General features: G+C 57.3%; 1 protein-coding gene across 1 annotated transcript; it reads left to right on the top strand.

Annotated features, from left to right (window-relative positions):
• The first annotated feature begins 4781 nt into the window (after positions 1-4781).
• Positions 4782-22838, top strand: NCS1 (neuronal calcium sensor 1). The gene is made up of 8 exons (XM_041474972.1): positions 4782-5071; positions 18022-18046; positions 19497-19635; positions 20099-20177; positions 20274-20362; positions 20653-20730; positions 21059-21175; positions 21832-22838. The coding sequence occupies exons 1-7, from the start codon at positions 5008-5010 to the stop codon at positions 21155-21157; spliced, it is 573 nt and encodes a 190-aa protein (XP_041330906.1). The 5' UTR covers positions 4782-5007; the 3' UTR covers positions 21158-21175; positions 21832-22838.

The raw sequence follows: 22838 nt of genomic DNA on the forward strand, positions 1-22838 counted from the left end.
CAGAGAAATTAATAGCGTAGCAAATTGTAACGCTGAGCGTGCCGGCTGCGTGTCAGTCTCGAGCACCAGCTGTACGTGCAGCCCTGGCACAGTTTGATTTCCAGACCTTCCGCTGCATTTGGCCATCATTTCAATATCTACACTTCCATTTCCTGGGGAAAGAGCCTGCAGGGCACCATTCCTGCTGCCACTTTCCCCAAAAACCTGGAGTGTTTTGTGTCTGTTGCGTTTCTCTGCAGCCGTGTGATGTATTGGCATTAAAATGCTGGCTGATAGAAATTAATTTATGGCAGTGATAGCCATTAGAGCTGCTGTAGTCCCAGTCTTGGAGTGTTTTGGGTTATAAATCTTGATTTTTGAGGGCTTTCTTATTTAGTCATATATAGCTCAGCTATCAAAGCAGTTGGTAAATGCCAGCACTGGGTGCTTGCTGTGACCTGCAGTGATACCAGGGGCGAAACAAGAGCAGCTCACTCGCATCTTGTCAAGCACAAAACAGCTTCAGGAACACCCTGGTTGGTGAGCTGGAAGCTGTGGAGTCCCGTGGAATGCTGCTCACAGCCTTGAGATCATCCGGGTGTAAAATGGTTGTAATCCGAGATGCGGGTGATGCCTGGGAAGCCGAGGGTGTCCCCAGGACGAGCTGATGCATTCCTGTGCTCGTGGTTGTTGCACCAGGATGTTGAACTCACTCTAATGGCATTTTTTTGTTCAAACCCTCTGGAAAAGCAGCTATTTTGGTGGCTCTCTGTGCCAGCGGTGACCATGGCTTGTCTGGGGGAGCAGCCAGCACTGATGCCAATAATTCCTTTGGCTCTTTTTCTGACTGAGTCAGATCACTCAAGCATTAACCTCAAAATAGCAACTATTTTTTGTAGTTGATATAATTAATCTCCTCTGTGTGTATGTTCCTTCCCTATTCCAGGCTCTGATGCTTCACCACTCCCCTGCTGACCCACTCCTACTTTGGCACAAGAAAACTCTGAGCAAAACTTGGCTTTTCCCCAAAAAAAAAAAAAAAAAGAAAAAAAAAAAAGCACGAACTACAGGCTGTGTGTGCTCTGCTCCGTGAGTTCACTGCCAAGCTGGTGCCTCCAGTCACAGATTCCTCGCTCATGTGGTCTGTTGGTTTTGGAGCATCTCCTCGATCTGTTTTTGGGTGGGTGGATGTGGAAGGGGGATGTTCACAAGCTGCCAGGACTGGGGGTGACACTGGCCACAAAGACAACTGTGATGGATGGGTGGGTGGATGTGTGGGTTTCGTGATGCAGAAGGAAAAAGCGGTTTGGAGAAGCCTGAAGCCTGAGCGGACCCCGTGTGCTGCCTCGTCCAGCCCTGGGAAGGGGAGGAGCGAGGAAGGGGATGGGATGGGCTAACCAGAGTCCATCCCCTGCCTCTCTTCTCCCTTTCCTGGGGCAGCTCCTGCGTCAAAGCACATCTAAGGGTGCAAGTGTGCCATACTGGACACTATCCCTTCCCCAGCTTCCCACCCCACGAACAGCTCCAGCCGTGCCAAGGTGGGATTCAGTGGTGCTGTGCTTGGGCTGTGTGACATCAATGATTTTTTAGGTCTGAGCACATCAGCGAGGAGGATGAAGGGGGAAAGAAAAAACCATCTGTGATGAAGCACAGAGTGAGCACATGAGATCAGGACAGTCTGCACCTCGCTGCTTGCATGCAGTGCTATTCCCACGAGGCAGCTGCAATCCTGGCAATTAAATCAGGAAGGATGCGTTGGGGAAAGCCCCCGTGATGGCGTCTGAGGATGCTGATTAAATGTGCACAGCCTGGTGAGCCCACGTGGAACAAATGGCTGCATGGCTGAGCCTGACAGACTTGCTGTGTCCTGGGCAAAAAGAACTCCGGGGTTTTATTAAACACTTTCAAGTAGATACCCAAGGAAGGAAAAGCTTTCTGCAGACGCACACTCGGCTGTGCAGCCCACACAGCTCCCAGCTTTTACAGTCAGAACGTGCAGCATGGGATCCATCCCAACCTCCAGCGCTGGCGTGGCAGGAGGAGAAACAGCTTCCCTTGGAGCAGGAACCCGCTCTGACCAGGCAGCAACAGCAAATATTGCCCAGGGAATGCTCATTTCCATGGCTGCACTGTGTGGATCAGACAGCGGAAGCCCTGCAAGCACACGCTGCTTAATCAAAAAGCCAGCCCGGGTCACGCCTGGGCTGGCTCTGAGCTTGTCCTGCAGTTGCTGGTGGTGCGAGATGTGAGCAATGCCTGAGGTCTGTCTTGGAAGAGAAAGCCAGGGGGATTTATAAAGCAAAACTGCTCTCAAGGACTGGCCTGCAGTGGATTTTCCTCTGAGCAAACAACCCAGCTCCTTCCCGGGCACACTGACCACATTCCGCTGGGCACGATTGTTTTGTGTCCCAGTGGCTGTTCCGATTTCAATCCTGTCGGCCCCAGGAGTTTTTCCAGGCTTGGGCTGTGTTTCTCTGCCTGTAGAAATGTCACTTCATTCTAGAAAAATGTCACTAGGGTTGTTATTTAAACAGTAATAGGGTTAAAGCTAATAATTGGTAAGTGAAAGTGACTGGCTTGCATAGTTTCCGATTACTTTTCTCCTCTCGTCTGTGTGATTTGAGTTCTCTCCTCAGCGTTTCGCGTGATGGAGGCAGGGTAGAGTTTTAAATAGAATTAAATCCTTTCAACATCAATTTTGCAGCAGCAGAGCCTGTGCTAGAATGCCTGTGCTGTGCAGGGAAGGTTTGGGACCTCGCTGGACCCCCAGCTGGGTACTGACAGGTCATGCTCTGCACACAAAAGGACACCTCTGCTGCGATGTGGCTACAGCCCAGGGAGCACAGATGAAGAGAAATACTGCAAAAATTGGAGTTTTGCTGATGGGCAGCAAAGAAGGGGCTACACGGGATGTTTTTGCAGCACATTTGGGGGCTAGACTGGAGTCTGCTGAGGCTGTTGGAGTCGCAGGGAGGCCTTTGTCCCTAAAAGCCATGCAAATGCTGGAAGCAGCTGGGAGGGATGCTAGAGGGGAGACACGGCCTCACAGAGCTCTGCCTGCCACGTGCTGCCAGTCCCCTGTGCTCAGTGCCATCCCTCCAGCTCATCCCCAGACTGTGCTGCTGCTGGGACGTGGTGATGGTGTTTTTATCCTCTTCTGCCTTAATGAGCTCGTTTGTGTGAGGCTGGGTAATGGAGAACGAGGCATTTTAGAAACATCCACTTGGGGAATGTATCCCTGGAGAAGTGAGTGTCAGGCAACGTTTGGCTGGTTAAAAACAATAAAGGTGCAAAGAGCAGTGCTGTGTCAGCTGTGCTCCTCTGTGTCCTCTGCAAACACCCCGTGTGTGTTGTGTTGGGCTCTCCACAGCCCCACAGACAGGTTTTGCTGTATCCAGGCACAGATTTTCCCCCTCTTTGGTTGCTACCACGGGAGTCCAGGCATGCCCAGGCAGCTCCAGCAGGGCCCTCATTGCAACACAGGCAGGAAGAAAAGTGTATTTATCGTGTGCATCAGTACAGCTAATGACTGCACACAGACACCGAGCTGTTGTGGAGGCACAAAGCCCTGCATGGGTTTGAGGTGGGGAAAAGCCGGGTGCTGCTGCTTTTAACACTTGTATGGTTTCCTGGCTGCACCACAAAACTGCTGTAGGTTGAATCTGTGGGGCTTTTGAAGTGATTGAACACTCCTTTCTCTCTGTGTACACATTGCAGACCAAAACTGCTGTAGGTTGAATCTGTGGGGCTTTTGAAGTGATTGAACTCCTCTCTGTGTACACATTGCAGAGAGTGTGTGAAGGCTCAGTGGAGCCCTGGTGTGAGAGAATGGTAGAATCACAGAAGGGTTTGGGTTAGAAGGGACCTTAAAGATCATTTAGTCCAACCCTCTTTCCAGGCAGGGAGACCTTCCACTAAACCAGATTGCTCAGAGCCCCCTCCATCTTGGCCTTGAACACTTCCAGGGATGGGGCAGCCACAGTTTCTTTGGGAAACCTGTGCGAGGGCCTCACCACCCTCAGAGAGAAGAATTTCTTCCTGATACCTAATCTAAACCCTGCCCCCTGTCAGTGTGAAGCCATTCCCCCTTCCTCCAGCCCCTTCATGACCTTGTCCAAAGTCCCTCTGCAGCTCTCCTGGAGCCCCTTTAGGCACTGCAAGGGGCTCTAAGGTATTCACAGAGCCTTCTCTTCCCGGGCTGAACAAACCCAGCTCTCAGCCTGAACATCCTCAGTTGAAAGGGATCCACATGGATCTGACTCCTCCACGTGGGGAATAAACCCCTCTTCATCTGGGGAACCCGGGGGTTGGAAAATGCTTCTACAACTGGAGGTGTTGATGACCAAGGTCACCCCCGGACTCCGAGCTCAGCCCTGCTCCAGGCTCTGTGTTCCCACCGCCAGCCCCCCTTCTCCTCATCCGCCCGCTGCCATCAGCCCCCCCAAGCAGGATCCCGATTCCCGACATTTCCCTCCGAGTGTTTCCACCGATCCCTGCGGGGCGGCTCGGGGGGGTCCCGGCGGCGGGGCCGCTTTGGAATCCCCCGTCCCTCGGGGTCCTCCCGCCATTGGGAGCGGCGGGGCCGTGCCGGAGCCCCCTCCCCATCCCCATCCATATCCATCCCCATCCATCCCCATCCCCACCGCGCTCCCGCAGCGCGGGGCGGGGCGCGCCGCCCCCCCGCCCCTCCGCGCCCCCGCGGCCGCTCCGCGCCCGGCGGCGGAGGGCGGGGAGGGCGCGTGGAGCCGCGGACACGCACACGGACACGCACACGGACACGCACACGGACACGCACACGGACACGCACACGGACACGCACACGGACACGCACACGGACACGCACACGCAGCGCGGCCCCGCAGCGCGGCTCTGCGGCCAAACCCCACCAACAAAGACCCCTCCGCCCCCCTCGCCGCCGCCCCCCGCGGGATGTAGCCGGGCCGGGAGCCCCAGCGAGGCAGCGGCCCCGCCGCTCCGTGCCCCGCAGCGAGGCCGGGAGGCGGCGGGCTCAGAGGCGCTGCCGCCACCATGGGCAAATCCAACAGCAAGTTGAAGCCTGAAGTTGTGGAAGAGCTGACCAGGAAAACGTACTGTGAGTGCCCGGGGGGCTGCCGGGAGGATGCCGGGGGTGTGATGGGATCCGCTCTGCCGCCCGGCCCCGCCGCTCCCCCGGGTCGGTGCCGCGGCGAGCGGCGGCTCCTGCGGGGCCGCTCCCGGGGAGGGCGCAGGCTCGGCCGGGCTTTGTTGGAAGAATTCAGGGATTGGCCTGGGAGGAGGAAAAAACCCATAAGGCAGCAGAGACACGGAGAGGGGCAGCGAGCCAGGGGAACGCGCCGGTTTTTTACAAAAACCGTCCTCCGTGGCCTATTTCTGAGCCTCCGGGAACGGCGGGGCCAGGGCCGCATCCTGCCCGCCCGCGGCGCCCAGCGGAGCATCGCGCCCTCCCTCGCCGCCCCCCGCCCCTGCCCCGAGCATCCTTCCCCCGGGTGCCCGGTACCCAGCGCCCGCCGCGGGGATTGTGGTCCCCGGGCTGCCTCCCCGGAGCCCGGCAGCAGCTCCCGGAGCAGGGTGCCGAGCCTCTGGGTGGCTTCCAAAGTTTGGGTGCGTTAGTTGGAGGGGTTCCCTTTGTTATTGCGCTCTGAAGTGGAGAGAGGAGCCCGACACCGGCGAGTTCGATATTTATCAGAGTATCTCAGTATCGGTTTAATAACCTGATTTTCTGAACGAGTGGCTTTCCCGTCTGGACCTCCACCGTAATCTAATTAACGTGGCTGGTGCCTCAGCCATCCAGTTTTAGCAAAATCATTTTTTTCCCCTGAAGGATGCACAAAGGAAACAAAGGCTTTGGTGGCTCAAGTTTGCCTCCCTGCTCGCAGGTCGCAGATATTCCCCAAACGTGCAGCAGACCTGCGAGCTCTCCCCCCTGTCATTGCTGCAGTCCCACGGCAGCGCTTACCCAAAAAGGCAATAGATTAGGATGCAGCAAGTTCTCCCATATGGAGAAGAGGCAATACTGGTGCATTGCACAACCCTACACGCGGGGTTGCTCTCTGCCGTGGCACAGCCGGCAGCAGGCGGGAGGGCAGGTGCTGGGGGGCATGTCCGCATAGCCAAGCTGGCTGTGATGGTGGCAGAGGCTGGGGTACCCCAGCTGGGCTTCCTCAAAGTGCTCGGGGGGAGGAAGCCGTGAGAAGGTGGCAGTGCCAGGTGGGCACAGCCCCCGCTGGAGCTGAGCTGGGTTTTGGTGTCCTCACTGCAGCTGTCGCCCACGGCGAGTGCAGCCGCGCCGGGCCGGTGCTGGCGGTGCTGTGCTGCAATCCCCGCTCGGTTTGCAGCCACTGTGCCGACCTGATCTGCGATGGAGAGGAATCTGGGAACTGCCAGCCCCAGCACAGCCCTGTGTGCTGGTGATCTCCTGTGTGCTGGGCTTTCTGCACACCTGGGGTGGCTCCTCTGCCCAGGAAGGTGCCGACACCAGTGGGGCTGACACGGGGCACACAGGCAGTGGTGCCCCATGTCTCACTTGCAGCCAAAGCCAGCCAAACACAGCGCTGGTGAAACCAACATCTTTGGGCACGGGGATGTCTCTTAGCTGGATAAGGCCAGCAGGTCATTGCTTTTTTGAATCACTTCATTCCCAACTTTCTGCTCCTCTTTTGGGTGCCCTTCCCTTTCTACTGCATCCTTTCCAAGAAAGATTGTGGTTCTCTGATCCCTCCCTCAATGAGTTTCCAGTCTATCTGGAGCTTTGCCTGCCTGCTCTGGACCTCTCACTGCCTCTTTTTAAAGATTCCTGTACCTGTGCAGGTGAGGCAGCAGCACCCAGCAGCACGTGGCCTTTTGCGTGGCTGGAGTCTGGTGCAGCATCCCAACGTGCCCCAGCAGCATGTGGCTGGTGTGTGGTGCCTGTCAGGGAGAGCTGTCACTAATTCCAGGGTCTGTTTGTTGAGCTCTGCTCATTCCACCTCTCATCTCTGGAATTAATTACTTTTGCTGTGTGCCTCTGCCCCTTTTCTGCAGCTGTCAAGGCGAGCATGCATTCCCTTGTCTGGTGAAGACTTTACAGGGCCCTCCCAGGCATGGCTGAGAGCCTCTGGTTTATCTTCAGACCATGGGAGATTGGAAAGATCCCAATTTCCTTCTGTGTTTTGGGGAAACCAGGCAGAGGAGAGGCAGGAAGGAGGGCAGGGCTGTGCTGGGTGCAGTGGGAGGAACTGATCCAGACCCCTGTGCTGTGGCTGGTGGAACAGCTGGAGCAGGGACAGTCTTACACACAAATCCATGGCCTGCTCAAGAATTTCTGGGGGCCTGCTTGGAAAAGGTTTTTTTTTTCTTTTCCACAGCATGTTGATATTTTGGCACGTTTCTGGCAGACAGGAGAGCATCCCTGGCCTGTGCTGCCCGTCCCATGTCCTGCCACATTGCTGAGCAGGTGCTGCCCCTGCCTTGTGTGTGGTGCTGTTGCTGCTGTTGCTACAGCACATCTGGGCAGATGTCTCCAGCAGCCCAAGCTGATGGGAGCCTGCATTTGTCCCTGGGAGGTTCCCGTGGCAGCGTGAGCCGTGGCTGTGGTACGTGAGGGGCTTCTCCCACGCTGGGATTTCCTTCTATTGCATCATTTTCTGCTTGTGTGAATTTCCACACAGAACAAAGCAAATACCAAAAAGGCCCCTCTCACTTCTGCAGGATCAGAGGGAAATGTCACCCCCTCTCCCTGCCCCACATGGCTTTTCTGCTAATTTATCTCATCCATGGGACACAGAGGATATCTGCTTCCCCTCAGTGCTCTCCTGCCTGGCAGCTTCTTGTGTCCCTTGTCCACTCTAAGCTCTCCATCTCCTATTTGTGGTGTTTCTCTGGCCTTGCTTCAGCTGCAGCAATCCTGGAAAAAGCAGGAGATGGAAGCAGCCAGGAGAGGAGCAGGGGAAGGCTCAGGTGCCAGGGCAGCTGTGGACAGGGAGGTTGAGCTGAGGATACTGCAGGGCAGCCATCAACGGCCTCCGTGAGTGGCAATAAATATTTTCCTGTGTGCATTCAGAGCAGGTTGTCCCAGGCCCTGCTGGGAACTGGACATGGAAAGGCAGGAGCCTGGAAACCTCATCCCTTGGCTCCCCTCCCCACTCTGCTCCTGACTTCCAGTGCTGGGGGCCAGATTTTAATGGCACTTGGACACCTAAAGGCGCAGAAGGGCTTCTCTGAAGTGCCGGCTGCCCAAGTCCTGTTGGTTTGGACCCATTTCTGTGTGCCTTTCTGTGTCTCTGGGCACCTGAGTGCCCAGGAATACCTGGCGATGCCAAGCTCCACTGTCTGCCAGGTGCTGGAATAGTGCTGGGGGGGACAGCCAGGCTGCAGGGCTGTTTAACCCTCCTTGGAGACCAGGCTGGTGCCACACAGGAGCGTGCAGGAGAAGTCAATGTTGAGTGATAACAATACTGAATAATAAATTATGTAATTCTTTGTGCTTTCATAGATCCTGTCATTGAAAAGTGCTTAATAATAATAAATTTATTAATCCTTCTGACGCCTCGTTGGGGTAGCTCAGAGATGCAGTTTGGTGGTGTGTCCTAGGAGGTGGTAACTCCCGAGACTGGAAGGAACCACCGTCCTCCCTGGATCACATCCTCTCCCATGGGGATTTAAACCTGAGCTTAACTTGGGCCAGGTGCTCACGGCTTAGGGCCACAATAGGATTTGGGATTGTGTTTAAGACCCTTGTGGAGCCACAGTCAGCGGGCTCTGCTCAGCTGGAGGTTTGTGAAGGTGCTGAGGTGTGACTGCAGCCTGAATGAAGTGTGTGACGTGCACGTGCGCAGTTGTGGGTGCACAAAACATGCCCTGGGTGGAGAGGACTTGGTTTGGGGAGAGAAACTGGGAGAGAAGCACGGTTCTGAATGTCCCTACTCACAGCAACACTCCCAGGCCAGGAACCCTTAAAATCATGAAGCAGTTTTAAAAATGTGCACTTTTTTTCAGAAGAGCACCTTTCAGCTCTTTTTTCCCAGTCATTTTGGGGAAGGTTGGCTTTCAGGGTTCCCTTTGCACAGGTGTTGCCCATGTCCAGAAGTGGCTCTGTGTTATTTTTGAGGCTGCAATAGCTGAGCAATCAGGCATGCTCAGAGCTCTGCCGGTGCTGCAGCATGGCTCTGGGGCCAGGCTGGGGTCGGCATGCTTGGGGATGGTGGTCCTGGTGCTCCTGAGCCCACAGTGGGGCTCAGGTGAAGGTGTGGGAGCCACGGTGAGGGTGCCAAAATGACAGCCAGGCTGCAGAGTGGGTGCGAGGAAGATGCTCTTTTCCCAAGAACCGCATCCCACCCACTGTGATCTATTTTGTGGATTTTAAACTCACTCCAGCATCATCATTTTCTGCTCTTTCACAATAAGCCACAAAATTGGCTCCATTGCTCGACAGTAATGCAGGGAATTAAAGGGCATTAGTTTAAGAGCAAACTATAAACATATTGATTTGTAGTTACGGGGGTATGTGGTGGCGGGTGGAATTCTCTGGGAAAGGAAAGGAAATTCTACGATTGCAGCAGTTTTCAGCCAGGAAAATGGGTTGGTTCCTTGCTGGCTGAGCCAGGCTGGGGCTTTGCTCCATCATGCCACCCCGGTGCTGAGGAAATGTGCTGGCTGGGGCAGTGGGCAGGAGCAGAGGAGGGACCTTGGTCGCTCCCCCGCTGCTGCTGGTTTATTTTTAGCCTCAGAAGTGTTTGGCCCCAGGCACTGGGTATCTCTGCCAGGTTGGTTTGTGTTGAAATCCCTCCTGTTGCTCATCCAGCAGAAAGCAGGGTGAGCTGGCCAGGTGGCTACGGACCCGTTATCCCTCAGTGGCAAAGGCTGGGTGAAATTGTCACCATGGGTGACTTTTAGCAGGACTTGGAGTGACAGGGCAGGCAGGAATGGCTTCAAACTGGCAGAGAGCAGGGTTAGATGGGATATCAGAAAGAAATTCTTCCCTGTGAGGGTAGTGAGGCCCTGGCACAGGTTGCCCAGAGAAGCTGCTCCGTCCCTGGAAGTGTCCAAGGCTGGGTTGGTTTGGGGCACTGGGGCAGGACAATGGGCAGGAGGTGCCAGAGGGATGCCCAGGGGCTGGAGTTTGTTTGGGGCCTGGTTTTGCTGCAGCCACGTGTAAGCCAGAGCTGTGAAGGGGTTTGCTGTGGTGCAGGTTCACTGCAAGGTCAATGTGGACCTGCTGTGCTGCCTCTGGAGGACTGTGGTGCTCTGGAGGCATCTCCAGCTCCTTCTCCAAGGCGACCCCAACCTGCTCCCAGTGAATGCGACCCAGGGCACCCCACACGCCCGTGGGCCTGGGGCTCCGTAGGTAGATGCAAGCAAAACAAGTTTTGGGGTTTCAAAAGCAAGTTTTGAGGAGTCCCTGCAGTCTCTGGGAGATTCTTGCAGTGCCAGGGTGGGAAGGGGGAGACACGACCAACACCCTGAGGGTTTCCTCTGCAGCAGAGCGGAGCAAACGTCCCCGCCAGCCACGCTCGCTGCTGCTGCTCCAGCATCACAAGAATCACATTTCATTTATCCCCTGACATGTTAATGGATCTGCTTAACCACTCTCCTGACCTTTGCTGCTGCTGCTATAATTAAGGTTGTGAAACAAGAAGCTCTGAAGGCATCAAAGGAAGCGGCTGCTTCAGGGAGGAGCCCGTGGGCACGCTCACTCTGTTATCAGGGTGACATTTGTGGGGTCACTTTGTTCCTCATTCCCCTCCTTGTTCTCCTGGATCTTCTAGGGAGCTGGATGTCAAGGGAAGCCAGGGTTCATGCCCTGGGCAGGGGTGGCCGTGGGGGCTCAGCCCCAGGGCATGCTCTGTGTCACTTCCATCACCATCAGTGCCATGAGTTCCCAGCCCGGTGCTGCCAGCACAGGGCTCCCTCCCCACACCTCCTGCTGGAAGGACAGCTGCCTGTGCTTCATCCACCTGTTTCTCCAGCATCTTCTGGTCAATGGCTGGACCTGGTGGAGCTGCTCTGGGTCTCTGTGTCACCCCTCAGTGCACAGTGACCCCTGCAAGAGAGACCAGGAGGGCAGCAGAGGTGGCCCTGCTGTCAGCAAGGCTTTGCCTTGAGCATCCTCCTGACCTTCCCATGGCTCCAAGGAGTGATGGCTGAGCCAGAGGCACTTCCTTCCTACTGCCCACACTGGTCTAGAGGGGAGTTTTCTCCTCTGCCCAGGACAGGAATTGTTCCTTGGGTTGGAGATGGTGCCTTGCAGTGCCAGATCACACTGAAATCCCTGTGGCCAAGGGATGGATTTAAGCAGGTGGCAGGACACAACTGCCCTTGTTTGGCCAGACAGGGGGGCTGCTCCATCCCTGCTCCCAGCAGCACTGGGAATCCTCTGCCTCTCCAGGCATTGCTGTGTTGGCTCGTGGGGAAGCTGGGATTCAATCCTGGGACTGATCTGCCACAGCCACCAGCTCCTGCTGTGGGGATGCTTCAGCCTGATTAATTTCCAAATGAAGGCACTGTCTTTGCCCTTCCTCTCCTGCCTTTGCTTCAAAGAACAACTTACTGCTTTTTCCCTAAACCCAATTTCCAAAGCCTAATGTCGGGCCCTTAAATATTTAATAAACTCTAAAAAGGATTTCAGCTGCATATTGGCTTTCCTGTTGGTACCAGCCCCAGGGGAGATGAGAGCTGCTCATCCCTGTTTATCCAGTCTGGGAGCAAGGCAGACCACTAATGGCAACGGCTGGTGAGGAGGGTGCCAAACACCCCAGAGCTGCTGCGAGCATTGCTCCGTGTGCCAGAGTAACAAATGACACCAAGAACTCTGTCGGGCTGGAGCTCAAACATCTCAGAGGCTCCCAGACCTGCTGGTGGTGCCTGTGACTGATGGGGAGAGAAGCCAGCCTGGGAAAGCTGGGATGGGGAAGTCCTGCTGTGACAGGCAGGCAGCCCTGGCTGTGTTGGTGCCCCCGCAGTTGGGGCTGCCCCCAAATCCCTTGGGGATGTGGCAGGGATGGGCTCCCACACAGGGACACCCCGGTGTGTGGGTGATGTGGCCAGGAGCAGGGATGGGCACAGGGGTGAACTGGGGGAACAGTGGTTGGGGCAAGCTGGGAGCAGAAGAAAATGCCATGTCATATTCCGGAAACAGCTGTTGGCATGGGGCTGACCCTGCTGCCTCAGTATGTTTTACTGCCTCTGCCCCAGAGCTGTCCCTGTGTCCCTGGGAGCAGTGGTGGCCCCAGAGCTGGCAGAGAGCACAGGACTAGGACATTATTAAGGATTTCACCTGAATTTTAATGACACCACACCATCAGAATCAAACTACCCAAATTTCTAAAGTGCTGATGTGTGGTGTATCCTAAAAGTTACTGTCATCAAACGGGACCTGAGTGAGCTCTGAGTGTCCCAGGATGGCTGATGGACAGTCCTAGGGAAGGACTGAGCCCATGGCAGCCTGCAAGAGTTCACCCCATCCCTCCACCACCGTGCAGCTCCCGTGGGCGCTGGGCTCTGTGCTGGAACTGGGGCAGTGCACTGGGAAGAACCTCGTGCTGATGCTCCAGCTGTCCCTGAGTGCTTCCCCCTGACTGCCCCAAATTGCACAAAGCCACCTGACAGCCCAGGCTGCCAGAGGTGACCCCAGCCAGCCCTGGCACACAGGGCCCCTTGCTCTCTCTCTCTGCAGGGAGGTGCCCATTCTGCACCAGGCAAGTTTGGGGGCTGGATGAACTCCCACGGCTACTGCACTCACCTGCAACAGCTGCTCTTGGCTGAATGCTTTGTAGGGACAAGGCCTGGAACTGGGAATGGCCCGAGGCTGGGATGTGTTTAGCCCAGGCACCTCACTCTGCAGAGCCAGCGGCTGCCGCTGGGTCCCCCGGTGCGAACCGGCAGGACCTCGCTGTGTCCGTGTTTGCAGGTGTGAAGCTGCACCTGCTGTAGCGAGCTGTGGTCACTCTGAAGGACCTGAGGCGAGTTCTGCAGGGGCTCTTCAGACCGTGATGCTGGCGCTGTGGTCCAGGGCTGGAGAGCAGCCGGACGAGCATGCACAGCTGCCCAGCCGGGCGGGAGGGAGAGGGGCGCTCCTAACCGGTCAATATTAACATTGTGGTGATGTTGAGAGTGCAGTTTGTATCAGATTTACGTTCAGAAAATTCTTAAATACGTATTTCGCCGGGACGAGGGGCGGAGTGTGTTTGGCATAAAGCGCAGGGTGTGCGGGGCTCACCCCGCAGCTCCCGGCTGATTTGGCATGAGCACCCCCGGGCTCGTCCGCATCGCCCCAGTCAGTTCACGCATGAGCATCCAATTAACACACACATGAGCGCACAATTAATTTGCATATGAGCACCCAGCTGCATTTATGCATGGCTGCCCAGCGAATTCCCGCTGGATCGCACGCTGCTGCATGAGCGCCCTGGCTGTTGATGCATGAGTGCCCAATTAATTGGCGCACGTGGCTGCAATTAGCTCATGCCTGAGTGTCCAATTAATTCATGCATGAGCACCTGATGCATTCACACCTGAGTGCCCAATTAGTAAGTGCACAAGTGTGTTATCTCCTAATTACACTAATTTACACATGAGTGCCCAATTAGCTCACGCCGGAGTGCCCAGCGAATGGACGTGTGACTGCTAAATTAATCCGTGCATGAGCGCCCCGTGAGTTCATGAATGCCCAAAAAAATGGATGCATGAGCCCGCAGCTGGTTCGTGCATGAGCGGCCCTTTCACTCTCGCCGCAGCACCCGGGCAGTTCATGCATGAGCACCCAATTAGTTCACCTAGAAGCACCCACATAATTTATGCACGAGTGCCCAATTAGTCCACGCATGATCTCCCGCTGTGATTTTGCATGAGTGCCCCTCTGGCTCAGACATGGGTGCCCACTTAGTTCGTGCATAAATGCCCCATTCCTTCACGCCTGAGCACCCATTGTGTGTGTTTCATTTCCCCCGGCCTGAGCACCCAGAGCCGGTTTAGGCAGCCCCAAACCCGATGGGAGCCCCGTCTTGGGGTGGTGTGCCGGCTCCCCCAGACTGGGATGCCCGGGGACCCTGTGAAGGAGCCACAGCAGATCCCTGGGGGAATAAACGCCACAGGATGTCCCTGGCATGACCCAGTGTGTGGTGCTGGACCGGTTGCCCGTGGGTTGGCACGGCCCGTGAGCTGGCATGGTTGCAGTGCCCTGTGGCGGTGAGGGAAGCCACTTTGTGCCTGGAAATAATTAACTGGTTTCCCTGATAAGGCTGCTGTGCCCACGGCCCCACGGGATCAGGGTGCTGTTCTAGCAGCTGAGACAAGGGGGGACTCGGGGGAGACTCCTCACCGCTGCTTGCTGAGCCCTCGGGAGCCCAAACCTGCACAAGGACGGAGCCGTGCCCTTGGTTTTGGCTCACAGGGCTGAGCCGAGCCTGCTCAGAGTGCAACCCTGCGGCCGTGGCCAGACCCTTGCGCACAGCTGAAGGGATGTCAGCACAAAACAAGCCTCTGGGGGGCTGAAGCATCGCGTCACCTCATGCATCCCACCGTGACCGGGGGTCCCTGAACCATTTGAACCCTGTTTCCTCCTGCCCTCCTTCCTCCCGCCTTGTCCCCTCCAGCGAGCTCCCTGCGGCCGGGCGACGGGTGGGGATTTGCAGTCCCGGGTCTCTCCTCTCTCTGCCTGGAAAACACAAATTAACAGGCTTGAGCACTGATTAACCAGAGCTGATTCTTGCTGCAGTGGCAGCTGGGTGGTGGGAGGAGAGGGGGCACGCGAAGGGCGGGTGGTGACGGAGCTGTCAGTCCTCGCCTGTGCCGCTGGGATTGATGGAGAGGTGGGGGGAGAGGGCTGGGGGGGAGAGCTGGGTACCGGCAGCTGCTCGGAGGGGGCTGGGGGCTGCTCGGAGGCTCTGCCCCTCTGCGCTGTGTGAGACGAGACGCCGAAACCTTCCTTCCCGAGGTGGAAAGGGACCGACCAGCCAAGAGAGAGGGCCCTTGGATGGGGTTTGACCGTGTGGGGCAGCTCCTGAGCTGCTCTGGGTGCCTGTCCCCGCTGCCTGCGCTGAGCCCCGCGCTCTCCGTTCTGTGCGCGGGGCTGAGCGCTCGGGCCGGGCCTGCGGGGCCACGCCGGGGCTCCCTGCTCGGCGATGCCTCTTCCAGCCTTGCGGTTCGTAACAAACGATAACACTCTGCCTTTATTTAGCGCCTTTCGTCCCCGAGGAGCCCGGGGCACGCTGCTGCTAACAAGCTGCTACGTGCGCTATTTACAGCCCTGCCCGGCGGTCCCCGGAGCGCGGCACGGCTCTGCTCGGCTGGGACCCGGCCCTGCTCGGCTGGGCTGCTCTGGGGGGGCTGCTCTGGGTCATCCCCTTGTTTTGAGGCGTCCGGGGGCTCGCCTGGCCGAGGTTTGTATCGCTGCGAATTGATGTGTGCCGGCTCGGCGCCGCGCCGCAATCCATGCCGCGGGAGGGAAATGCAGCAGCAGCCGCTGCACAGGAGCTGCCGTGAGCCCGGCTGGGCTCAGCCTGCGGCAATGCAGGGCACAGGGACAGCCCCAGCCTCGGCACAGGTGGCTCAGCCACGCACGCAGTAGCGTGTCCCCAAGGCTTCTGTGGCTGCAAGTCGGGCATTAGCGTTCCTAATTGGTGCCACTCGGAGTGTCAACACCCAGCAGGGCCGGAGCGGCTGGGAAGCGGCAGCCGGGAAGTCTTCATCTGTCCCGGCTCTGTATCAGCAGGTACAGGAGGCAGGTACTGCTCAGTCCCACACTGGATCGGGGCTGGCGTGGTTCCCTGCCCTGGGAGCAGACGGGAGATTTGGTGGAGAACCCAGAGTGGGGTGGTTTTCCAAAGGCTGGGAGATGAGGCCGTGCTCCCATCTCAGGACAAACCCCACAGATTCCCCAGCTCCCAAGGCTGGAGGACAGGCACCGGTGCCAGCGTGCTGGAGGAGGGCTGGGGCTCCGTGTGGCTCCGTGCCAGGCTGCACATTAACAAATCCCTCCTCGGGAGCCCTGTGCTGATTTCCAGCCTGGCACCTGAACGGTTTCCTCCGTCGGAAAAGCCTCTCCTGGGAGCATCACACATCTCTCCTGCGGCACGAGGGGAGCTGGCTCCGTCCCTCCCTCCCGCCTCAGCCCGAGCTGTCATTACCAGCATTTCTCCCGAACTAAAAAAAGCACAAATTTCTTAATTGTTTCCTGCTGGAGTTGAAAGGCAGCTCCCGGGCCCAAAATAGCACGTTGGGGGAAAAGCAGTCGAACAAGAGAGAGCAGAAGGCGATTTGCCTGGAGGGGCTGAGCCGAGCTCTGAGTGCAGCCCCGGCTGCTGCTGCGGTTTTGCCTGCCCCGAGGGCTCACCCTCATCCTCCTCCTCCCACCTTGGTGCTCTCCTTGGTGCTCCTGGGTGCTTGGGCCTGCAGAGCCGGTGCCTGGGGCATCCCCCGGGCATCCTCAGGGTGGAGGTCACGCCTGGTGTCTCAGTGCAGGTGTGTGCAGGTTCCTGCTGGAGATGTCACTCAGCATCTCTCTTTTGGAAGGATGCTTCTGTGCAACCCTTTTTTTTTTTTTTCTTTAGGGATGGGGAAATCCCTTGGAACTGCTATGACTGATGTTTTAGCCCACTCCAGCTCGGCTGCTGGATGCAGTGTGTCCTTCCTGCCTCCCTCCTGCCAAGAGACCGCTGTGTGCCCAAAACAAACAACCCTCCAAATCCCTCCTGTGGCACTGCCAAAGCTCTCTGTGTTCTTCATCCCAGATGCTGAGCATCCCTGTGCCTGTGTCCCCTCTCCTGGGGAGCTGCTGTCCAACACCCCGTGGTGCTACAGTGGGTGCTGCTTTTGCTGAACCCTAGAGAAAAATGGGGAATCGAAAGCTCTGTCCCTCCAGCGACCCCTGTGCTGGGATGGAGGGACCCTCCAAAGCATGGGGACAGCCTTGGGCACAGAAATTCCTGCTAACAGGGATGCTGGAGCCAGAATCCAGCTGGTGATGAGGTGGGAGCCGTTGTGTGCCCTCCCGGCCACCCCAGCCCTCACCTCTGAGCTCTGCGCCTTCTGCCAGGCACGTTACAAATCTTCCTGATGGAAAATGGCTTTCTTTATTTTTCTTGCCATCCAAGGTAATTGGCATCTGTTGGTGTGCCTTCGGTCTCTATTTTTATCAGCCGTCTGCACATTGACATCTCCACTCGCCTCATTATCCCCGCGCCTTTCAGACCTGCGGCTCTTTTATTGTTATTTAGATGCACGACGCAAAGGAAATGACAAAAGAGGCCGTTCCCCCCTGTGCCCACCTGCTGGCACCTGGCTCCCCGCTGTGGGGAGGCACAGGCACAGCTCCTGCAGTGGGACACGCAGTGACAAGTGCCAGCCCCTGCTCAGCGCCCTGCATCCCTCAGAGCCTTTCCTCTGCTGAGGACATCGTCCATCTCAGCAGCTGTCCCTTGGCTGGGACACCTGGGGTTGCCAGTGCTGTCTGCTTGCTAGTTTTTGTTGTATTTTGGGGTTTTTCCAGAGCCTGGTGAGGCTCCCCAGTGTGCTGGGATGGGTTTGATGTTTCTCCAGAGACTGCTGGTACTTGGAGGGATGCCAGCCCTGGGGCTGTGCCTGTGCCCACCTCCAGTGTGTCAGGGCCAGGCAAGGCCCTTCCCTGAGCTGCCTCCAGGCAGATGTTTTGGCAGATGTTTTCAGGGATGCTTTGGCTCTGGGATGAGGAGGCAGCAGGGCCAGATCCTCCCCAGGATGGTCAGCTTTTCCCTTTCATGGTCCGTCATAGTTCTGCATTCCCTGAACACAACACAAAACATCTTGGGAGTCTCCCAGGTTTTGGGGATCCCCAGCACCTGCAGCCCTGGCTCCATGGACCACCTGGGCTGGCCCAGGCTGTGCTCCAAAAGCAGTTTCTGCCACATGGGGAAAACCTGGCAGCTCATGGAGCAAGTGAACCCTGGGGCATCCCCCAAGGAATTCATTGTTGGGAGCCCCAGAGCATTCCTCAGGGAATTCACTGATGGGCAGTGCAGAGGAGCAGCTGTCACTGCAAAAGCACTAAATTTCCGTCTCTTTTTTTCTCTTTTCTCCCGTTTTCTCTTGCAGTCACAGAGAAGGAGGTGCAGCAGTGGTGAGTGCCCGCCGTGGTGGTGAGCTGGCTGGGGCATGGGGCTGTGGGCAGGGGACAGGAGCTGGTGGCACTCAGCCACCCCACTGGCCAGGCAGAGAGGGACACGCAGGAGGTGTGGGCAGGTGCACCTGTATTGGGGTGCAGGTGCTGCCTCATAGAGGGGAGACCAGAAAATAGAGGGTCTATAGATAGAGGGTGCCCTTACACCCTGTGCAAGGACTGGGTTCTAGTGGCTCTTCCCTCCCCACATGAGCAGCCAGAGAGCGTGGGGACATGGGGACTGTCCAGCTGGTGCTGTCCCAGCAGGTTCCCTTTGGCAGCAGGGCCTGCAGAGGCTGTCAGGGGTGGGATCCACGCTCTCACTCCATCCCCTCCACCCCACCGAACACAGCGCCCTAGAAAAGCCACTGCTTCCCTTTCATCTCGCTATCCCACCAGTCAAGGTTTGCCTTCTTTATCTCTTTCTCTCATCCTTCCCCCCCACCCGATGAGTCATAGCTGCAGCAGCGTGAAAAAGATGTCACCGGCACTTCGGTTTCCCACCTCGCCACCCCCTTCCCCTCCTCCTCCAGCCCTTGTCCCGCTGCAGCGGGCGCCTGACAGATCTGGGCGATGTGTTGCATAATATTCACGTACCCCACGTGATGCCCCTGTGGTCCCACATGCTCCCTTCGTGCTCCCTGCATGGTGCCCACACCCAGGGAGCCGCTGAGCCCCTTCCCCGCGCCCTCCGGCTCAGCTGCACTTTCCAGCAGCCAGGTCCAGCCTGGAGCTGGGTCCGAGGGCTTTTGGGGGTGTTAAAGCGTTGATGGGTTTTGGAAGTGACCTGGGCTGTGCCACCTGAGAACACAGGAACCCTGCTGTGCCCCCCAGCTCCTCTGAGCAGCTTTCATTTGGGGTTGTGCAAAAATTATCACAGAATATCCTGAGTTGGGAGGGACTCAAGCATCAGAATAAATCCAGCTCCTGGTCCTGCTCATCTCAAGAACCCCATGTGCCTGCAACTGTTGTCCAAACACTTCTTGACCTCTGGCAGGCTTGGTGCCATCACCACTTTCCTGGGGAGCCTGTTCCTGTGCCCAGCCACCCTCACAGAACTCAGTGGTCCCTGTGCCATTGTTTTTTGCCAGGGCACGGCTGCAGCGTGGCATCGCTGCCAGTCCTGGCTGGGCAGTGGGTCCCTGTCACCTCCCATGTCCCAGACAATGCTCAACACAAGCCTGGCTGTGCCCCTTGTGGGCTGGCAGCAGCTTGGAGCAGTGCAGTGGGCATCACTCGGTGTCACTGGTGCCACTCACTACTTGTCCCCACTGCCACCCTTGGGATGCTGTGGGTGGGTGATGGGAATGACACGGAGCACCTGGGGACCTTCCCAGCTCCAGCCCACTGGGGAGAGCCTCCCATGTCAGTGGGGAGCCCTCCTGGGCCATGCTGTGCCCTCCATCCACAGGTACAAGGGCTTTATCAAGGACTGTCCCAGCGGGCAGCTCGATGCCGCCGGCTTCCAGAAGATCTATAAGCAGTTCTTCCCCTTCGGTGACCCAACCAAATTTGCCACCTTTGTTTTCAATGTCTTCGATGAGAACAAAGTAAGTGTGGCATCCAGAGACTCAGTCCAGGGTGGTCATGGCTGGGCCCGTGGCGATGGTGGGATGGGTTTGGAATTTTGCACTGGAGAAGCAAAATATTCCAGCGCTTCCTGGGGCGTGAAACTGCAGCGGCGCAGCTGGAGCAAGCCCCTGTGCTTATTTTAGTTGGGGAGAGTCACGTGGGGAAGGGTGATGAAGTGGCAAAGCAGGAAAGGAGAAGTGGTGTTTTGGTGCCCCAGAAGCCCATTCCTGTGGTGCCCCCTGCATTCCAGGGCTGCTCCTGCCGGGATGTTCTCCAGTGGGCTGGGCACCGGCAGCTGGTCACAGTCCTGGGGATAAACGTGCATCACTCCTCCCTCCCTGCTGCCTTCCAGATGTGCCCCCCAGAGGGGATACATGGGCAGGGAGGGCTTTGCTGGGCAGCGATGGCAGCAGCAGCCTGACCCCTCCTTTCCTCCCCCAGGATGGGAGGATCGAGTTTTCGGAGTTCATCCAGGCGCTGTCGGTCACCTCCCGGGGGACGCTGGATGAGAAGCTGAGGTGTAAGTGCTCCCCATGGGATGCTGGTGGGCTCAGCCCCACGAGGGTCCAGGCTGGGGGCCACAGTCCCAGCCCCTTGGGGCTGCTCTGTCTCGCAGGGGCGTTTAAGCTGTACGACTTGGACAACGACGGATACATCACGAGGAACGAGATGCTGGACATTGTGGATGCCATTTATCAGATGGTGGTAAGGGGGCAGGGGGGGCACAGGGCAAGCAGTCCCTGCTGGGCTGGAGCTCAGCTCTGTGGGAATGCTGAAACACCCCCAATTCCTTCTCTGGCCTTTTTTGGTGGGGGATTGTGGCCATCATGGCCAGGGCAGTGTCTGGATCTGGTTGCTGAGGTTGGTTGTGGTGCCAATGTTGTCCCTTTGCACCCTGCCCTGATGTGTGTGGGGACACAATCCTCGCCTGGGGACACCCTCCAGGCAGGGCACAGATGGGTGTGTGACCCAGTCCTGTGCTGCTGCTGCTGCAGGGGAACACAGTGGAGCTTCCTGAGGAGGAGAACACACCAGAGAAGAGGGTGGATCGGATTTTTGCCATGATGGACAAGGTGAGGATGCTTGATGGTTTTTTCCCTGTGGCCAAGGGATTTAGGAGGTGCTGCGGGTCCCTTTGCTGCATCTTGGCTCCTGCAGGTGCCTCTTTGCCCCACCAACACCAGACCTCAGCTGCTGACAGGATCACTGTGGGATACCCACATCCCTCTGGGATCCCTGTATGCATTTCAGGGTCTCCAGGGTGGCATTGTCCCCTCCACGGGTGGCTCAGTGGGGAAACTGAGGCAGCGCAGTGGGCAGGGTGCGTGGGCTGGTGTGGGCGTGCCGGGCTGTCGGGTGCTCAGCTGGGTGGAGCAGTGCAGTCACAGGAGTGTTTTGCAGAATGCAGACGGGAAGCTGACGCTGCAGGAGTTCCAGGAGGGCTCCAAGGCCGACCCCTCCATCGTGCAGGCGCTCTCCCTCTACGATGGGCTCGTATAGTCCCGGGGCCGAGCGGCGGTGAGTGCAGTGCCAGCGGCTCTGGGGGCCCCATCTCCCACCTGCCTCATGCCAGTCCCACCTCCCCCAGGCACAGGCAGCTGATTCCCTCTGCTGAAGCACCAGAACATGGATATCCACCCCCAAATCCAGCCAGGGGAAATGTTGCCCCCATTCTGATAGGTTTTCCCAGTCCTCCCTGTATCACAGAGCCCCTCAGACCTCATCCCATGGGGATGGAAAGGTTTGCCTGTGGCACAGCTCGTGCTCTCACCAGCAGATGTGGCTGCAGAGGAGGCAGGGGGGCAGCTGGTGTGCTGGGGGCACGGGGACGCTCCAGAGACAGATTATATTAAATGTTTTATTTATCTTAGATCTTATTATATTATGCCCTGGAGCTGGTTTGGCACGGCTGTGTCAGGGACACTGGTTCACAGCATCATACAGGTGCTGGGCTGCTCCTTGCTGTGCCTGTGGAGCTGTTCAGAGTCCCTTGGAGTGTTTTTGGTCATCACAGTCCAGGCAGTGTCCTGGGGATGGGGTGTTTTTAACCCCACTGGGGTTTTGAGATTTTCACTATCTATTCTGTTTCCAGCTGCGCTGAGATGGCTGCAGGGATTTCTGGCCATCCTTCTCACCCTGTTTCCCTTTCTCCCTTCTCCCACCCTCTCCTGCAGATGCCTGGGGGAAGATGCTCTCCGTGCCATCCGACCACCGCCGTGCGAAGCTTGCCTGTCCCTCCCGGCCTTCCTTTCTGCCCTGCGAGCAAGGAGTGCCCTCAAAGCGCGAGCTCACTCCCCTCTCTGCACTCTGAACCAGCCGCTGCCATTCGCCAAATTCCGCTTTTTCCAAACAATCCCCGCGCCAGACCCCGGTCTGAGCGGCAGCGAACGTCCAAGACCTCAGGGCCGGGGGACGGGCGGAGCATGGCCGCAGGCAGAGCCCCCTTCGGCCTCCTGGCCCCCTTGGCTCCCTTTTTCCTACTTTTCCGGATGGGACTGCGGATGCGCCGGCGGGGTCCTCTCGGGAGCGGCCGGAGAGGAGCCCAAAGGTAGCGGGGCTGCAGCCCCGGGGTGTGCCCGTGCCCGGGGAGCCGAGGCACCGACGGAATTGGGAACAGAGTCCTGGCGTCACCCACGATGCCGCTGGCAGCCCGGCTCGGCTCACTAGGGATATATATTATATTATTTTTATTTTTTTTTTTTTCTGGTGAGACAGTATTGTGCTTTTTGGTTTGGTTTTGTTTTGTTGGTTTTTATTTTTTTTTTAATTTTTCCCTTCGGTGGAAAAAAGTGAGGCTTTTTTTTATATGCCTATCTCGACGATCGATATCCTTATTTATTTGTTGTAAATGTCGCTGCTGTGTTTTGTCTCTCGTGTGTGTGTCCACCCACCCAGGTGAGGATTTGTAAGGTTTACATGCTCGTACACTATTGCGGGGACCCGGGAGCCTGCAATAACAATGAAGCCAAAAATCTGCCTTCCCCCCTCTCCTCCCACCCCTCGTATCCCAAGCTCCGTGGGCTGGCTGCTGTTTGGAGGGGATGCTGTAGCTTCTTTTCCTCTCCCTGTTCCCGTGTTCCCTGCATTTTTCTGTTCACTCTTCCCTCTGGGAGCTCAGTGAGGGCTCACTCAGCCCAGACTCTGAGCAGACCAAGCTCCATCCCTCCATCGGGCAGGGTGA

Source organism: Pyrgilauda ruficollis, unplaced genomic scaffold (assembly GCF_017590135.1).
Source record: "Pyrgilauda ruficollis isolate IOZ18807 unplaced genomic scaffold, ASM1759013v1 scaffold34, whole genome shotgun sequence".
In the NCBI taxonomy this organism is placed as follows: domain Eukaryota; kingdom Metazoa; phylum Chordata; class Aves; order Passeriformes; family Passeridae; genus Pyrgilauda; species Pyrgilauda ruficollis.